This window comes from Chrysochloris asiatica, unplaced genomic scaffold, assembly GCF_000296735.1.
Source record: "Chrysochloris asiatica unplaced genomic scaffold, ChrAsi1.0 scaffold00015, whole genome shotgun sequence".
In the NCBI taxonomy this organism is placed as follows: domain Eukaryota; kingdom Metazoa; phylum Chordata; class Mammalia; order Afrosoricida; family Chrysochloridae; genus Chrysochloris; species Chrysochloris asiatica.
The window spans coordinates 407,679-427,133 of record NW_006408533.1 but is presented as its reverse complement, the minus strand read 5'-3'; the positions used below and the strand labels follow the sequence as shown (position 1 = coordinate 427,133).

Here is a 19,455-nt window from a genome sequence, read left to right as displayed (position 1 = left end):
ATAGAGACTCTGTATAGGGATAGGGACTCTGTATAGGGTTTATAAGGAGCTCTGGTAGCGTAGTGGTTACGAATCAAGCTGCTAATCTCAAGGTCAGCAGTTTGAAACGGAAGAAAGATGAGGCTTTCTGCTCCCATAAAGATTTGCAGCCTTGGAAACCCTGTTGCAGGGTCTATATGAGTTGGAACCGGCTCTACAGTACTTAACAACAACAATAGGGTTTCTGGGGAGCGGCTGCCTTAGCATTAGCAATCCAGTGCTGATCCTACAGCACCATACCAGGAGTCCATTTAGTTTTATAATTGAGGCTTATTAAACCTTAGAGGCACCCTGGACAACAGGAGAACTAAATCCAAAGACATTAGGGTTATAATGATCATATTTTATGCAAATATGTGCATTCTACATTTTTTCTCCCACTGTGCACCCTCCCCCTTCCAGGTATTTCCTTAAGCAGGCTATGCCAGTTTTGTTTTTTTTTTTACATGTTATTGTAAAAAATTAGAATAGAATGTTTATGGAGAGGGTATGATTGGCAAAAAAAAAAAAGAGAGACAACGCAGGTATTATTTGCATAAAAGTATTTGCTGTTGTTAAGTTCTGTGAAGTCGGTTCCCACTCATAGTGACCCTACACAGAGTTTCCGAGGCTGTAAATCTTTACAGGAGCAGAGAGCCTCATCTTTCTCCCTCGGAACAGCTGGTCGTTTCGAACTGCCAACCTTGAGGTTAGCAGCCTGATTTGCAACCACTGAGCTACCAGAGCTCCATAGAAGTATGTTGTTGTTGTTAAGTGCCGTCGAGTCGGTTCCGACTCATAGCGACCCTGTACAGGGTTTCCGAGGGTATAAATCCTTACAGGAGTAGAAAGCCTCATCTTTCTCCCGTGGAGCGGCTGGTAGTTTCGAACCGCTGACCTTAAGGTTCGCAGCCCGATTCATAACCACTACGCTACCAGAGCTCCTTCCATAGAAGTATAGTAAATGTTTTGTTGTTGTTGTTGTTGTTTGGAGGTTTTCTCAAACAGTTCCATTCCCAATATGTTGTTGTTGTTATTAAATGCCATCGAGTTGATTCTAACCCACAGTGACCCTGTTGTATAGGGTTTCTGAAGAGCAGCTGGCGCCTGCAGTTCAAACGGCTTTGCAGTCTGGCGCATTAACTCACAGCGCCACACCAGGACTCAGTATTGTTTCCTCTTTTTCAGACAAACATTAATGGACTCCCATAGCTTGGATTCCTGGGGTGGCGCTGTGGGTTAATGCGCCAGACTGCAAAGCCATTTGAACTGCAAGGTCGGTGGCTCAAGCTCACCAGTCGCTCCTTGGAAACTCTATACAGGGTCGCTATGGGTCGGAATTGACTCGATGGACCCTAACAACAACAACATAGCTTGGATTTGTGTCTTCAGCTTGGCTTGTGTGCTGATTGGTTTTCCACGAAAGCAGTGGGAGAATATCCATTAATTTGTGTCAAAAGCATTTTCTTTCATCAGCATACCAAAATAAATTTTAAGTGGGTTAAATGAAGTCAGAGTTACCTGACTTTACTTCCAGTCCTGTGTTCAGTGATTCCTGTAAATAATCTTGGTGGGATTCTTGTGCTCTGGTTGTGTTACATGCATCCCAGAGTTCCAGGGGTGTTTGTTTCTCTTTTTCACATAAATCTTTCATGGGAAATAAAAACTGCCCTGCTCATTATAGTATTGGTTGATGGCTCATCTTTTCTGTGGGCTTTGTTAGCACGTGATGCATGATCATAAAGGATTACTTGAAGCCCCCTGTGGGATGTATGACCCGCAGGGAGAGCGAGTGTAGCAGCCGCACCTGCGTGGACCCTCTGCCATTAGGGCATGGTGCTTCACATCGAAATGCAGGCAGCATATTATACAAAAAAAAAAAAAAAAGATTAAGGAAAAAAAAAAAAAAAAAAATCACCTGCTAATGACACATGCCACTTTGGTTTCAGGAACCTATAAAATACGACAGAGGTCCCAGAAGCCCAACGTGCTAAGGTAAACTTTTTAGTCGGGCAAGCCTGTTTGGTTAAAGGTGTAAGATCCATTATGGTGTGAGATTGGGCGACACTGAGGGTGCCTAACTTGGCTCCTAAAGCCGTTTCTGTCTCCAATGCCAGGGCTGGCCCCAAGACCCAGTATTTGTCTGCCTTCTCTGATGGGTGGAAAAGCATGGGAACTCACGTCCTTCTGGCGCAGTGATTACATGACTTTTCAGCGTTGCTAGGCCTTAATTGACCAGCTCCAGCTTAGAAGTACAACTCTTTCTTGTTTCCCTGCCCTCTCCTGACTTGATTCAGTTTAGATCCTGAGTCTCCTAGCTACTGTCTCTGTTCCTTAGGCCAAGTGAGGCCTTGTTGCAGTTGTTTGGCCTTGGTGAATGTTAAGGAGAGGACTCAGGCCTGGGTGAACTGGAGCTACCAGGGTTGCTTTCCTGAGACTGATTGGCTGCTGGATTTCCAGGGGGCTGGCCTGCCTGATGGTCCAGAGAGGGCAGGTCTGAGGAACAAGACTATACAGTAAGAATGTGTGGCTTCCAATCCCTAGAGCACATTTTTTTTTTCTTTTTAAGTAAAAGCAAAAGAGGTTTATTGAGAAGTAGAGCTATTCAGGAATTGGGCTAGCACAGAGGAACTAGGCAGTTACAAGTACTCCCACCTTTTGGTCTTTTAATAAAGTGGTTTTGCAGTGAGATGCCAGTAGAGTTGCCGGATAAAACAGAGAACACCCACTTAAATTTGAATTTCAGCTTAACAGTAAATAGTTTTTTTAGTTAAAGTTTGTGTCATCAGAAGTCCCTGAATGGTACAAATACTGATTCAGCTGCTAATAGAGAGGTTGGGGATTCAAATCCACCCAGAGGTACCTAAGAAAGACTTGGTGAGCTACCTTAAAAAAACCTGCCATTGAAAACCCTGTGGAGTTCTCCTCTGACACACTCAGGGTTGCCATGAGTCAGACTTGACTCAACAGCAACTGTGTGGGTATGTCCCATTCAGTATTTGAAGCCTACTTAAACATTATTCTGTCTACGAAATTCAGATATATTTGAGTGCCTCATAAAAGTCAATCCACTGGCCGGAGATACATGACATTCCTTTTAAAGGAAGTAATCAGCCATAGAGGAAAATGTGTTTGATTGTAGTGAACTAGGATATATGTATTTTTAATGAACCGGGAACTGACTTTGAATATTAAGTACTCTTTGTATTCTTTACTGATAATTTATAAATGTGTGACTTACATCTGATATAATTTATTTAAAAAGGATAATAGCTATTTGTTGTATATAAAACCCTTCCATATTCTGTATGCTCCATCATTTTTCTCTCTCTGCTTCCTTAGTGACATTGACCAGCAGTACTTAAACTATATATTCAGGTAAAGTATAATTTATGTTTTCAAAGAGCAACTCATATCATTATAGATTTTTGTTCTAATTCTCATATCGGATTAGAGATTTCTGAGTAAATGTGCTTGCTATATAACTCATGAGGAGACCAAATATTCATTCTGTCCTTAGACCAGGTAAATGATACCTCTGTCCAGGACTTGCACTACTGAGGATTGGGTCATTTCCCATGGAACATGAAGTCTGTAAGCTAAGAGGAAGTTTCTTCCCAGAATCCACACTCCCGCTTCTAAAACATGCCCTAGAATTCCCTGCCCAAGTGACCCCAAGCTCACTGTCAGACCTTTTTAGGTTTGTCTAACTCATTCCTAGATCCAGGGGGTGTTCAGTGGTAGGAATGGGTGTGCCTGAAGTCTGTACTTGCTGATTGAAGTGTCCACACAGGATTGAGCCTGCGGTGGAAACAGAACGGGCACATAGGGAACCAGGAGTCAGGGGCTGGTCCTCCCATGCTGCCATATTCTGACACGAGGCTCCAAGGACTGTAAGCATTTTAATCTTGCCTTCTGGGCAGTTTGAAGGTTAGGGTAGGATGAAGTTATAGGCTTGATTTAAATATTTAAATATTAAATAGCTGTTATATATTTAAACACATGGTGCTTTTGGCCAAACCCAGCAAGGGTAGGGTCGGCCAACTAAATTGACCATGCACTGCAAGGACCTAGTTAAGAAATAAAGAGAAATTTGCTGTTGGAAACCCAAGTTTGCTTAATGCAATGACATCGAGTCAAGAGGACCAAGGTTGGAGATGTGCCTTTCAGCATTTGGTCTTGCAAGTTTCTGGAGGACGTTTCTTCACTTAAAACATTGAACTGGAGCTGTAGTCTCATAAATAAGCTCATAAATATCTTGGTATTTATCAAAATGCCTCTGAGAGTACAATCTCCCCCAAGCATGGCTGTGAGCTGCTATTGTGCTGAGCTGAAAACAGTCATTCATTCCACTCTACTCAGACCCACCAGTTGCCTTTTTAGGCTTCTTGAGGAATGCAGAGGTTGTTTGATTTTCAACGTGTTTCCATGACATTTGTCCATTCTACACGTTTTTGTTATAGAACTTACAGCCAAATCAAGCAGCAAAAGAATAAAGGATACAGAAAAATGAGCCTTTCCAACCCACAGCTAATTTTCCTGTCTTCTCCTCCCTCCCTCCAACTCCTTTCTTATGGTGTGAAGACATTTATGGCCTGTGAGCCTGAAGCCTGCACTTCCTGGCCGAGTCTGCGGCACGTTCCTCTACAGCCTAGCGCCCATGCCCAAGTCTTTGCTTTCAGTACAAGTGATGAAAATGTTTGAGTCAGAATGAGGGCTACTATTCACTTTCTCACTGCACCCAGTACTGAGGGGTCAGCATGTAAAGTTTCCAGTCAACTTAGATTTATGATTGGCTATGCTTCTGGGTGCTGGCTCAGAGCACTGCCTGCCAGAGCACAGAATTGGTTTGCTCTCTCAATGTTTTGAAGCAACTTGTTGGATGGTTTCCTACCATTGGCACACACCCTGATTTTTTTTTTTTTTTTTTAAGATGTAGTGGTGCCCACCCTTTAGTGTGTGTGTGGTGGGGGAGGGTGTATTTGCTCCCTGACCCTGACTTGAGACTTTGTAGTGATTCTTCCTCCGATCCTGATGCCATGTTCTTCTTCATTATCTAATTCACCTTCTCAGATTGTTTACTCAGCATACAGATTAAATAAGTATGGTGAAAGGATACAACCCTGATGCACACCTCATTCAGTGTCCCCTTAATTCTGTCAAACAACTGCCTCTTGGTCTATGTATAGGTTCCTCATGAGCACGATTAAGTATTATGGAATACCCATCCATAGTTTGTTGTGATCCACACAATTGAATGCTTTTGTGTAGTCAATAAAGCACAAGTAAACTTCTCTCTGGTATTCTTTGCTTTCAGCCAAGATCCATCTGATGTCAACAATGATATCCCTCATTCCATGTCCTCTTCTGAATCCAGCTTGAATTTCTGGCAGCACCCTGCAATGTACGGCTGCACTGTTGTTAAAGTTATCTTCATCAAAGTTTTACTTGCATGTGACATTAATGATATTGTTCAATGATTTCTTTGTTCTGTTAGGTCACCTTTCTTTGGAAGGGGCACACATATAGATTGCTTGCAGTCAGTTAGCCAGGTAGCTGTCTAACTGGCGTAGTTAGCCCCTCCAGTGTGGCATATTTGTTGAAAGATTTCACTTTGTATTCCATCAATCCTGGAAAATTGTTTTTCACTAGTGCCTTCAGTGCAGCTTGGACTTTTTCCAGCACTTTCAATTCTTGATCATATGCTACCTCCTGAAATGATTGAACATCCACTAATTCTTTTTGATACAATGTATATTCCTTTCATCTTCTTTTGATGTTTCTTCATCTTTCAATATTTTGCCCATATAATTCCTTCAGTGTTACAAGTCAAGGCTTAAATTTTTTCTTCAGTTCTGTCAGCATGAGAAATGCTGAGTGTGCTCTTCCCTTTTGGCTCTCTAAAGCTAGGTCTTTGTACATTTTATTATAATACTTGAACTTGTCTTCTTGAGCTTCCCTTTGAAATTTTCTGCTCAGCTCTTGACTTCCTCAATTCTTCCAGTCACTTCAGTGTCTCTACACTCAAGTTTCAGTCTCTTCTGACATCCACTTTGGTCTTTTCTTGTTTTCCTGTCTTTTTAATGGCCTTTTGCTTTCTTTGTATGATGCTCTTGATGTCACCCCACAACTCTTTTGGTCTTTGGTCTACTGCTTCACATCTGTTCTTGAGATGATCTTTACATTCAGATGGAATGTATTCAAGGCCATATTTTGGCTCCTGTGGACTTGTTTGTACTTTCTTCAGCTTCAACCTGGACTTGCATGTGAATATTTGATAATCTGTTTCACTGTCTGCCTCTGGCCTTGTTTTGGCTGATTATATGGAGCTTCTCCACCATTTCTTCCCACAGGTGTAGTCAATTTGATTTCTGTGTAGTCCAATTGGTGAGGTCCATGTGTATGTTGTTTTTAGTGCCATTGAGTCAGTTTTGACTCATGGTGGCCCTGTTTAGGGTTTGCTAGTAACAACTGGTGGGTTTGAACTACCGACCTTGCAGTTAGTAGTCCAGTGTATGCTACAGCACCACATCTAGGACATGGATCTTTGTGCATTGCATTTCATTTTTGACAACTTCCAATTTTCCTAGATTCATACTTTGTACATTCTATGTTCCGATTCTTAATTGATGTTTGCAGCTATTTCTTCTCATTTTGAGTTGTTTCCCATCAGCAAATGAAGGTCCAGAAAGCTTTGTTCCTTTGACATCATGCTGGTCAACTTTGAGGAGGCAGCTCTTCCCAAGTCTTATTTTGAGCACCTTCCAACCTGAGGGGCTCATCTTTTGGCACTACATCTGACAGTACTCTACTGCTATTTATAAGGTTTTCAGTGGCTAACCATTCAGAAGCGGTCCACCTCTCCTTCTCCCTAGTCTGTCTTAGTCTGGAAGCTGTGCTGAAACCTGCCCACTATGATTGACCCTGCTTGTTTTTAAAATACTCATGGCATAGCTTCCAGAATCATGCAAAGTACCTCAGTACAACAAACTGGCAGATGAGTGGTGGCAGATATACTCAGAGGGGATGAATTATGATTTAGAAACATATTGAGCGCCTGCCTAGGTGTCTGGTACTGCTGGCACTTGGCATTCAAAGATGAATAGAATACACCTGAATGCAGGTAGCAGTATAGGTACTGGGATTTAATGTAATATTTTTATTACATTAATAATTGTATTTGCATGTGGACCGGAAGGTACTTTGTTCTATTGTTATAGACAATGACCCTATATGGGTCGTTATGCTTCAGAACTGACTCAATGGCACTTAACAACACCTATTTGCAAAATTTGAATAGGAAACCAGTTCTTTCATTTAATACATTTTAATCCTTAGTATTTTATTTTAGACACACTGTTTGTGGTAATGCAGTGATGGGATTTTAGGTACCATAGCAGGTCTTAGGAAATTTTTCTGAGTGGAAAGGGTCCGTATACCTGGCCATAGAAGCAATAGCTTCTGCTCCTGGAGTTGTAACCAAAAGGAAAGCCAAAGAGAGAAAATCAAGGAGTGGGTGTAGGGAATGTGTTTTCTCAAAAAATTGAGATGTCAAGCAAAGCCTTACAGAGTCATCCCAAGGACTGATCATTGGAAAATCTCCAAGGCTTACTTGGAGTATGTATAGTTTTTAGAGCTACAAGCTCCCACCCCTCTTCATTATGAAGGAATTCCTAAGTTTGCCTTTAAGTTTAATTTATATGTCAATCAGAACAGTTAGTTATGGTTAGGTTCCTCAGTGAAATGTTTGTCTTAGTACATCATGTACATTTTTATGCATAAAAAGCATTAGTATATGTTTTCATATACTTCCAGGTATATGAAAACATCTTTAACATACTAATACAGCAGTAATAATAATAATGTTTTGATATGTGCCACAAATTTGTGTCAGTTTGTTATTACAAACCATTGTATGTACCATGAATTTGTAAACTTCACAGAGTAGGTTAATAGCTACTGATAGTATGTAAGTTGGACCGTTCGAAACCCAGAGACTGCCTGTATATATAAACTCTGTCTGTCAAATCTGCAACTTCCAGATGATCAAAACATGTGACTTTTCTCTATTGTCCTCCTGATTCCCTGAACTTCCTCTTCCCCTGCATCTTTTCCTATGGCGGCACTCTGGTAGTCTCTGTGTTAGAGGAAGGGCAGAGGAAGAGGCTGAGAATAACAGAAATGGGACAGAAAGATAGCATTGGGAACGGGACAGGGCTGACTATCAGTGATCTCCCTGGACAGACTGTCTTCCTCCACACTAACTATGTCACCAACTACAGACTGACTTTTTATGTTGGTTCTCCATCCCTGTGCATGGTAGAACTAATGAGGCCTTAAAAAACTAAAATAACTGCTGCTAGGACCATAGCCTCTTGATTCTAATTTAAGCCTGGATGGACATTGGGCAATCCTACTGGGCAGCCAAAGAGCCACACAGTAGATCATCCAGCAGTTTTTTGGGTATGGCCTTGGAAGGGTTAAATCCCTCCCATATTGGCAAAAAAAAAAAAAGTGTTATTTCCAGCCCCAAATGGATCCATTGTCTAGATGGAAGGAGAGTTTTGATGGAAGAGAAGATGGCAATTGTGGAGGATGTAAAAAGTGAGAGGTTTGGCTTACTGCTGTGGGCTTAGGCCGCATGCCGTTGCTGTGTGAGAGTCCTCGGGAGGTAGGAGAGGCTGTTGAAACTTGCAGACAGTAAGATGAGATGTGCCAAGGACAACTGTGGCCAGCATCAGAGGGGCATTCTTATTCTCCTTTTACCCATTTGGTATCTATTGAAAACCAGTGCAGATAGTTTTCAGAAACATGGTGGATGTTAGGGATCATTTTGTGGGCTACCTTCGTAGGATTTAATACTTTCTGTGTGGTTAATTTTGAGGCAAAAATATATTTAACTCACCTTGAACAGTCAGCTTTTGGCTTGTAAGTGATCTGTAATGTGGAATTTGCTTGGTCAAGCTTACAAAAACCCTAAGAACTAGGTGACTATGCTATTAGGAAGGTTAAATGTGGCCAGTGACCTGCAGAGTGAGACGCGGTACCCTCAATCAGTCACAAGGGTGGATTCAATCCTCTTGCCAAAACATGAGTCATTTCAAGGGATTGTCACCCTTTTGCTGAGGAATTAGACAAATGACTTGATTGTTTCAGTAAAAATCATTAACTTTCAGGCAAATTTGACTATTTCGATTCTTGGACAGTGCATCTCATGTGCAACCACCCCCTCCCTGTCAGTAGAAGGTTTCATGCTATGAAGCTAACCTGGTTTCAGCAGAGCTTCCAGACTAACACAGATGGGGGAGGGATGAAACCGGTCATCTCCTTCTGAAAATCAGGCAATGAAAACTCTGTGGATCACAAAAGGGCAGTATTTACCCTAGGGCAGAGTTCAGAAGGCAGGAAGGGTTAGGAAAGAAAAAGGAATGGAAACAGGAAACCTAGGGACGATGTGGGATAAGCCATGTTACGTTGTGGAAGTTGCAATTAGTGATATAAAACAGAACGTGTGTGAATTGTTGAATGGAAAACTGATTTGCTCTGTAAACCTTCACCCAAATCACAGTGAAAAATTCACAACAAAACAGAAAAGCTGTCTGTAACAAAACAGGACAGCCTGATCTGTAATGGATGGTGTGGATGCAGAGGGACTGGGCAACGTTTTGTTTCACTGTGCACAGGGTTGCCATGAGTCTAGGACTGACTCCAGGACAGTGAACCTTGGTGTCCGAATTTCTATGAAACTTTTGTAAGCTGGAGTGGCGTAAAGTGAAGAAGTAATTACTATAACTTTTTATGGGAAAAGTTTTTGAGTGTTTCAAGAACCAAATAACACGTAAAACTCAAGAGAATGCTACCATGTAGTGTTCACAGACATAGCTCACACCACGGCAGCTTTATGCTGAGTTGCTGAGGGTGGCTCCCGGGGAAGGAGTTTGGCGACACCACTCTCGCTACTTGGGCTGTTTTACCAGCTCACTGTAATGCTGAATGCGAGTTTCACGTCTCGACTTTTTTCATAAAAGTGAAAATCCTTTTCAGATTTCTTTCCGTTAGTGAAAACAGATACTAATGTAGGTCTTTTATCAAAGTGAAGTCTTGTAAAGCAAACTTTGGAAAAGCAGGGACAGTAGAATGGGTGGAATTGACGGGGTGTTTTTTGTACCAGGAAGCCTTGCTGACCCCTTGGTGTCTTTTTCAGTGTGGTGCTGCTGGTATCTGCATCCCACCCCACAGGTAAGCTTCACTATGGTGTTATTTTGTTTGTTTATTTTACATTGTCTATTAAACCAGAGCTCTCATCTTGCTTATGTCTCTGAGGTACATTTTGTAAGAGGGCAAGGCTATCTCCCATGATTGTAAGCCTAGAGGTTAGGAACGAGCCACATACAGTAGTCCGCCTTTGTGCACTTATTCACAGAGATATGTTCCCAGGTCCCAGTGGATGCCTGAAACTGTGGGTTTTACTGAATCTGATATATACTATGTTTTTCCCTGTACTTGTATGCCTAGGAAACAGTTTAGTTTATAAATTAGGTACAGTAAGAGATTAACAACAATAATAAAAATCAAACTATTATTAGGTAAAATAGGGGTTATTTGAACGCAAGCATTGCATTACCACACCAGTCCAAGAAGGCTAATAAGTGACTCATTGGCAGGTAGTGTGTAGAGTGTGTATACACTGGGCAGGAGGGGGATGGTCTGAGATTTCCATCATGCTATGTTGAACAGCACACAATTTAAAACTGATGAATAGTTTATTTCTGGATTTTTCCACTTAATATTTGTGGACTGAGGTTGACCATGAGTGATTGAAACTGTGGAAAGTGAAACTGCTTATAAGGGGTATTGCTGTACATGGTGGGGACTGTAGGATCAGCACTGGACTGCTAACCACAAGGTTGGTGGTTCAAATCCAACAGCTGCTCCTCAGAAACCCTATATATGGTGGCTATGAGTCAGAACCAACTTGACAGCTCTTGACAGCAACTGTACACAAGGGTGCATATTAGCTCTGTAGAGTAAGCATTGGACTGGAGCCCACCAGCTGCTCCATGGGAGAAAGATAAGGTTTTCTGCTCCTGTAAAAACTTGCAGCCCTAGAAACCCTATATAGGGTTACTATGAGTTGGAATGGACCTGATGGCACTGAACAGCAACAACTATACTTGAGACTGTTCTCAACCACCTACTGTGTATTTGTTGCTCATGAATTTATTATTACCACGTGAATTTTGTTTTCTGTCTCACCCGGTGTCATTCCAGTTGTACAGACAGGTCTGTTACCTGCCAAGGAAAATAGTGGTTCCTTTGTCCACATTTAAATTTTCTTCTTCGGCTATCCAGAATAGTTTTTCAATTTTAGTGCTAACGTGTTGGGTGAAAAAGTTCAATTTCACTCTATTTCATGTGGGTACAATATTATCAATTTTTATTTTATTTTACCATTCAGTTTTCATATTTATGGATGAAAGATGTCAATATTTAAAACTTATTATTATTCTGTTGTGTGAAATGTTAACTACGATTGTGAAGGTTGCACAGGACTGTGTGGAGTGTTTTGTTCTGTTATGCATAAGGTCACTATGAGTTGTAACCAACTCAAAGGTACCTAACAACATTGTTTCGCTCTGTAGTTGCTTTTCAGATGCAGATTCAGGAATTGCTCATACTATACTCTCCACGGTAGTTTTTTGCTTTGAAAGGCCTTGAAGTTGATGTCAAGGATAAAACAGTAATATCTGTGTGTGATGGGACTGAAAATTCATGCTTTACTGGTAGTGCTCCTTGCGGCCTAGTGATGTGTGGTAAAAGGGCTTTGGGTCTCAGGGATGGTCGGGTGATCTCTCTCTCTCTTTTTTTAACTAGTATTTACTGATCGCTTGCTATGCTTAAGGCACAATGAGGTAGGTTCCTGTGCAAATTACCCAAGCCATCTAGGCTCCAGTTTCTTCACTTGATAAAATGAGAATGGTGGACTGTATTATTTCTCAAACTCTTGTGTCTCTCACTTCATGCTCAAAACAATAGCAGCTTTCTGTTGATGTTTGCTTCAGACAATGTGAGCTAATGTCTTCAAAGAACAGTCAGTAGTGACACATGGGGTAATGTTTCCAAATTGTGTAGGGCATATCAGAATCATGTCTCATCTGGAGAATTGCAATGATTTTTTTGTTAATGTAGTACTCTACACTTGTCCACGCTGAAGCACATCTATGACTTCTTGCCCATGCCCACTGACTGCTGAGTGCCATCTCCACTCTTGTTTGTTGAAAGCTATCCTTTGTAAAATAATAAGTCATATGAAACCATGCTGTTAACCACACTGTTTCTGCAACCCTTGTTGCTGGTGTTCACCTCTAAATTATCTAAATCATGCCTGTTTTCATTCCATCATACAACCAGGTGGTTGTCATCCTACCAATTGTTGAAGTGCCTGTTACGTATTCTCCCCCTTTGAGATGTGCTCTGTCAAAGGCCACTGGGAAATTTGCTCACTGACTCTCCTTAGCTTAACTTCATTTGCTTCCAGAATGATTTCTGGGTGATTTAGGTGGATAATTTTTGTCCAAAGAAATCACTTTACTTTGCAACTAAGAGATTATGCTTGCTCATGTATTACACTTATGATTATTAGTGATTATTATGATGACTTTGGGCAATTAAGCTACCATCAAACTTTACAAATGATGACATCAGAGCCCAGAGATTTAAGTGATGTGACCAAGATGAAGGGAGAGTTGGAAGTTTAGGGAATCCTGAACATCTTTCAAGTTTTTTCTGTCTTTAAAAACAAAAAAACAAAACTCCTTTTTTTTCTAAATTTATCACTTCATGATAAGTTTCCTGAGCAAGTTTAGACTTTTGTACAATACTCCACAATTTCCTCCTGGAGATTCTCTTGGTTTGGGGGGCATTTTGTCCACTAGTTTCCAAGCAAGGTGGTTGCTTGTCATAGTTTATACATTTTGGCCAACAGTCCTACATCTTACCTTGAGTTATTTTTAAACTTTCAGGTCACTGAAGAATGCTTTGGGCACTCTGAGAACTGAACGAGCTCAGCAGCCTAAGGTTGTAGAATGGTCTCTATAGAAGAATAATTTACAAATCAGCCGCAGTTTCTTTCTTTTGTTTTTTTTTGGCAAGCAGACAAAGGCCTGTTTTACTGAATGACTATACAACTGCCAAGGCCATTATGTACAGACAAGAGCACAAGAGCTTTATTTCTTGGTCTCTCCCTCCTTGGACAGTCTTGATGATGTCTTGTTTCTTGGCCTAGAGCCGTTCCTCACATCAATAGCATGCCCCCTTGGTCTGAGATCTGTGAGCTTCAGTCAGGTCAGCTAGGAGCTTCTTGTGGGATTATTCATAGGCTGCAGTTTCTTTTAGGAGTGATGAAAATGTTCTGGCATTAGATAGTGGTGATAGTTGTACAACTCCTTGGATATACTTTAAAACACTCAGTTGTATACTTTAAAAGCATGAATTTTGTGGTAGGTGAATAATATCACAATTTAAAAAGTATAAGAGTTGAGTCAAAAAGAATTACACAAAATCATACAGAATCATAGAAACCCTTATTCAACAAAGATACCTAAATGTGAAGCTGTTGTTTTTTGACATATCCTCCATCTAGGTCTATATGCGTTCTGTTGTTGTTGCTGTCTTTGTGTGTGTGTTTCTTCTGAAGGTGGTGCTTCTATTTTTCTAAGCCTTTCCTGAAGATTCCTGTGTTCTTTGATTTCCACCACATCAAAACAATAGTTTTGGCATCCTTGAGGGGCTCACATAGTGCTCCTTTTCAATGTCCTTTGAGTTTTGAGACCAAAAAATGTCTGGAGGGGCAAGGTCAGAGCTGTAGGGTGGATAGGGTAAGATTTCCCAACAAAATTCTTGTAGGACAGATCTTGCTGTCTTCAAAGCTTTAGTAGGTGCATTGTTGTAATGGAATAAAATCCCAACTTTTTCTCACTAATTCAGTTTTCAATTTTATTAAATCTTCTTCAAAATAAGCTCTATATTCATCCTGTGTCCTTCAAGAAAAGTTGCCAAGATTAGCCCTTTGGAGTCCCGTAACCTTCTGAGGCCCAGCAAATCCCATTGGAAACCACTGTTTTGACAAGACCTTTTTATGAAGGTACTCTTAGGAGACCAAGAAAAGTGTAATAATGTGAGAATTTGTCTGCATACATCTACTAAACACAGAGATATTTAAATATGTTTTGTGTAAAATAAATCCTTGGATGTATGAACTAAAACCCTAGTAGCAATATTTTTGGACTTTCTCTCATATTGGGGCGAGGTGAGGGAAGGGTGGGTAAGAAATCTCTGATTTGAGAGAATGTAGTTCAGTTATGCCACAAAATGGTACATATAAGAGTGAATTTTTCCTTCAATTTAAGTTTGAAGAACTAAGCATGAGCAGCTCACCTGTCTTTCTTCTCCTGAAGGCTTCCTTCCATTGTATAGTGAGTGAGTGAGGATGTGTGTGTGAGTGGCCACTCAGGGAGCTGTGGATCTGGTGAGCTTTTGGCAGAGAGAGAGACTTGGCACACTTTCTTTAAAGCCCTCCTGTGAGTAACTTTGGCATGTTCCAGTTTCATCAGACAAGGTGGTATCTGTGAGGAGGCCATGTATAGAAAGTTGGGCTTCTGAAAAGGATTTTGGCTGTGGTGGATGAGACTAGCTGTGGCCCTGTGTTGTAGCAGAGGAAGCCTTGGTCTTCCTTTCTGTAAGTGGCTGAAACTCTCAAACAAAGAGAAGCCCCAAAGCGGTGGGGTTCGGGAATCCTCCAGGTTCTAAGCAGCCATCATATAGGGCTCTTACAGCGGCCTTGGGGAAGGTAGGTGTGGGGTTATGAACACACTGGTGACAGCCTTTCAGAAGATGCTGGATTCTTCCATCTCTGGTACCAACTTCAGTATCTAATCCATGTGCATCCCAAGGAGATGCTGTATAATCACACCTACGTCTGTGAATATTAAGTAATGTGTTGTTGTGTGCTTCCAAGTAGATTCCAACTCACGGTAACCCTATATGACACAGTAGAATGGCCCAAAAGGGTTCTTGACTATAATCTTTGTGGAATTGGACGACCAGATTTTTCTCCCATGGTGCCACCTGGTGGGTTTGAACTGCCGTCCTTTTGGTTAGCAGCCAGGCTTGCTGAACCACCAGGCCGCCTTCATTAAGTAAAGTAAAAGCACTCTTTTTGTAAAAGTGTTCTGTGTGTGATCAACATGATCTTGTTTGTTGCTTTTTTTAGAACTTTAAAAAATTGTGTCAGAATGCCTTAAAGATGTATGTCTTTGAGTGTCTGATTGGGTGAGGACTGCAGAGGAGCAAAAATAATTTTGGGTGGAGTAGTGAAGCTGCTTGTGAAATCCAACTAGAAGAGACTGCCCAGGTTTTTATCAGCCTTGGCTTGTATAAGCTCTCAGGAGTTGTACACTTAAGCAGTGCCCTACCCTTGAAGTTGTGCAGGACACAACCTGTCCAGCCGGGAGGGAGCACAGTCCATTGCTTCAGAAAGCACGTAGGTATGATAAAGTGCTTGTGTTTTTTAGAGTGGATAGTTAAGGCAGATAAAGCCTCAAATCTAGTTGTGTGTATGTGTTTTAATGCAATATATTTATTCAATGGATTACTATATATTTGAATACAATAGGAATGAGTCTCACAAGTGAAAAAAACACATACATACAAAAAAGCTCTATTTATATGAAATTCATAAATGCGTCCAACTCCTTATGCCATTGGGTCACCTTGTGGATAGGACTGAGAGGTCATTGGTCTTTTACACTGCTTGTCATACCTGTTTCTTGTCTGGCTTATGCTTACAAAGATGTGCCCATTTCATCTAACACCTTCAAGAATCACAGTAAAGACATTGGCCCACTTTAATATTTGTTCTTTTGTGTCTGATGTATTTCACTCAGAATAATGTTTTCAAGGTTGTTGCTTGTATCAGAGTTTCATTTTCCTTTATAACAGAAGAGTATTCGATGATATGTACATACCACATTTTGTTTACCCATTCAATTGTTGATACTCACCTGGGCTATTTCCAGTTTTAGTCTTTTAGGAATTATTACTATGAACATTTTTATAAAGTATTTTTTGTGGACTTACGTTTCCATAGCTCTTGGATATATATACTTAAGAATAGAGTTACTGGGTCTTAGAGTAGATTTATGTTTTTAAATGTTTAAGAAACTGCCAATTTTCCAAAGTGGTTGTGCCATTTTATACTCTCAACCCAGCAGTATATGAGAGTTCCAGTTGCTCCCCATCCTTACCAACATTTGGTGTTGTCAGTCTTTAACTTTAGCTGTTCTAGTAGGTCTGTACTAGTTTCTGTAGTGCTTTTGACCACGGTGACCTTTTCACTCACCCATATGTGGTTAGAAAGATTAGCTTCCCTGTAGATGCAGATAATATAGCTTTGGGTCATAACTTTTTGGGTGTGGTGGGCAGTGATAATAGGGAATCAAGTAGACAGTTCTGTGTATCTTAGGCATGGGCCCAGGCACTTTGCCCACTTCAAATACTGAGTTCGCTTTTTGGTGGGTAGAATTCTTTTCTCTTAGTTTTTCAGTGTCATAATTCATGCAGCGGCTTCAGACATTTTGCAAGTTTGCTTTGGGAAGAATACCACTATTAAAAGCAGTAGTGAAGTAGCGAACGTTTTCCTTTGTTTGAAAGTTTCCATTTAGTGTTTGCGTAGTTGATACTATATTCAGCTGTGGTGTTCAAGAGAAAGAATGTCAAGGAACAAGAAGAGCAGGAAGACCCACAGGAATCTGACCCAGTGTATGACTAGTTTATTTTAGAAAGATCAGCATGAGGCTAGTCCTTTTGAGTTGGAGGTTAAAGATATTCCAACTGTCCAACTTTTCCAACATGTCATATTACTCTATAATACTTGATATCAATGACCACTCTTCCCCTCCCTTAAGTTCCAAAGTTCTTCAACACTCTGCAACGTTTTACTAAACTCACAATTGTCAAAGGAAAGGACACACACAATTATGGAGACTGGCTAATCCCAAACCCATAGTTCAGAGACCATTCTGAAGGAATCTTCTCACCCATGTAGTCTCAGGACTTGAGGAACCCGTATCAGCAGGTCAGACGACAGGCTTTTGATGCATGAGGTGGGAGGAACTGGTGAATCATATCAGGTGATGAGCCAAAAGTCTAGCAAACCAGAGGTCAGATGTAGTGAGTCAGATTCAAGATTCAGGGCAAGAGAGTGAATTTTCCCGAAACAGCTCTTTGACTTGGAGTCAGACCATGTTCCCAAGGGAAACTGAGACTTGTGACTTGAGTCACACCCTCTAGTAGGTGGCAGCATCCTTAATCCTTAGTGATTTGTTGTTGTTGTTGTTAGGTTCTAACTAGTTGGTTCAGACTCTTAGTGACTCTGTGCACAACCGAATGAAGCACTGTGTGGTCCTGCACCTTCTTCACGGTGGTTGTTATGGTTGAACCTGTGGCCGATACCACTGTGCCAATCCGGCTCATTGAAGGTCGTCCTCTTTTCAATGACCTCCACTTTCCTAGCATGATGTCCTTCTCTGGGAACTGATCCTTTCTGATAACATGCCCAAAGTCTCATCATCATGGCTTCTAATGAGCTTTCTGACTGTACTTTTTCCAGTACCGACATGCTTATTTTTCTGGCAGCCCATGGTACTTTTAATATTTTCCAGCACCAGAAAGGAAATACATCAATTCTTATATGGTCTTCCTTACTCCTTTGTTGTTGCTAAGTGCTATCGAGTCAGTTCCGACTCATAGTGACCCTGTATAGAGTTTCTTAGGAGCAGCTGATGGGTTTGAACTGCCAACCTTGTGGTTCACAGTCTAGTGCTGATCCGCAGCGCCACACCAGGTGTCCATCCTTACTCCTTAGTAACTCACTACCAAATGGGTCTATAATCACAGACATGGAGGCTAGGAATTGCATCAGAGAATGGAGAAATTTGACTAGAAGGGCATAATAAACAATGAGCTGCTCTGCACTCAGGAATGGCTTTGTTACTTAGTGTTTCTATGGCTCCTGGTGTATAGATACAGCAAGCAGCATTTATTAGTCTTTGGAACTGACCCTTGCATTTTTCTGCCAGTTTTCAGGGGTAAAATGTGTCAAGAGGAAATTTTCTTGACATTCAAATATCAGTTAGTCTTGATTGTGCTAATATTGTGCAAAACTTTCACTGTGGTAATTTCATACTATGTAATCATTACTTAGAGAGTCAGCAGAATTGTAACTGTGGAAAACAAGAATGTAGGCACAACTCAGACTTTATTTATGTGATGCTCATTGAGACCATGAAACATGTTTGCACATCTTTTAACGAGTTATTTGTGCTGTAGGAATTTTGGTTTTGAAATATCTTTACAAACATTTAAGGCTTCTGGATTTAGTTTCACTTGGTTGGGACCAGCGAACCACACATTCTGTAGCATCTTCAGGGGTATTTATAACCTATAGGTTGATGCTACTATGGTAACCCTAAGATAAGAGCGAGGTCATTTCTCTTTCTTCCCACTCTGTTCCTCTCTCACTCAATAATTATGGATTTGTGTGGGATGATTTAATCTAACTGGTAAATTACCCAGGACCAGGATTTTTCTTATGGTCTACCTCTGACCATTTCCTTTCTTTCTAGATCCACGTCTTATCTCTGACTGCTTTCCTGCTGTTAGACTCTTCCAAAACCTGCGCTGGGTATAAAAGTTGCTGACAAGCCCCTGAGTCCATTTGACCACTTAGGGGCAGCTCTGAGGAAGACTGGGTGTGGAGAGGACACAGAGTCCTAGAGCATGGAGGGTCTGGATTTAATCTATCTCCCTCTCTCCCAGTCCTCCTCATCCCACGGACTGTACTAAAGCTTCTTTCACATGGAGAGGAAAAATGGGAATTGGTCTGAACAGAGACAGAAAACAAGTTCACCATAACATCCTCCTCTGTCTGCCTGAAAGGTGGTGTTTGGCCACTCTCTGGGACTAGACGTTCAACACTTACCTCAATTGCCACTTTCATAGGAAAGGGGACTTCAGAATAAATCTTATTGTACTCTAGTACATCATATTCTTCATGTTCTAGAGGTCTGGACCTGGAGTCTGGTGTGATGCTATAGAATGAGCACTGAACTTCTAACTGTAAGTTGACAGTTCGAACCCACCAGCCGCTCCTTGGAAACCCTATACAGGTTTGCTGTGAGTTGGAACTGACTCCATGGCACATAACAACAATAACTGAGGTCTGAACCTGGTGTGTTACTTTCTGAAATCCCTCGACCAACTTAGGTCTCAATTATGCAGGATACATATTCATTGGAATCATGACTAAGAGAACAAAATTCTTAAGCTCTTGGACTGCTCAAAAACCAGATCCCAAACAAAATTCCCTCATTTTAGCTA

The 19,455-nt window shown here is 41.1% G+C and overlaps 1 protein-coding gene across 1 annotated transcript in view; it reads left to right on the top strand.

The window, feature by feature from the left end:
* The window catches only part of TMEM241 (transmembrane protein 241), a 184,729-nt gene that overhangs the window by 83,887 nt on the left and 81,387 nt on the right, over positions 1-19,455 (top strand). The window contains exons 9-11 of the mRNA XM_006835118.1: positions 1,968-2,013; positions 3,361-3,396; positions 10,223-10,257. Coding sequence (XP_006835181.1) covers positions 1,968-2,013; positions 3,361-3,396; positions 10,223-10,257 — 117 coding nt within the window. The remainder of the gene's footprint in view (positions 1-1,967; positions 2,014-3,360; positions 3,397-10,222; positions 10,258-19,455) is intronic.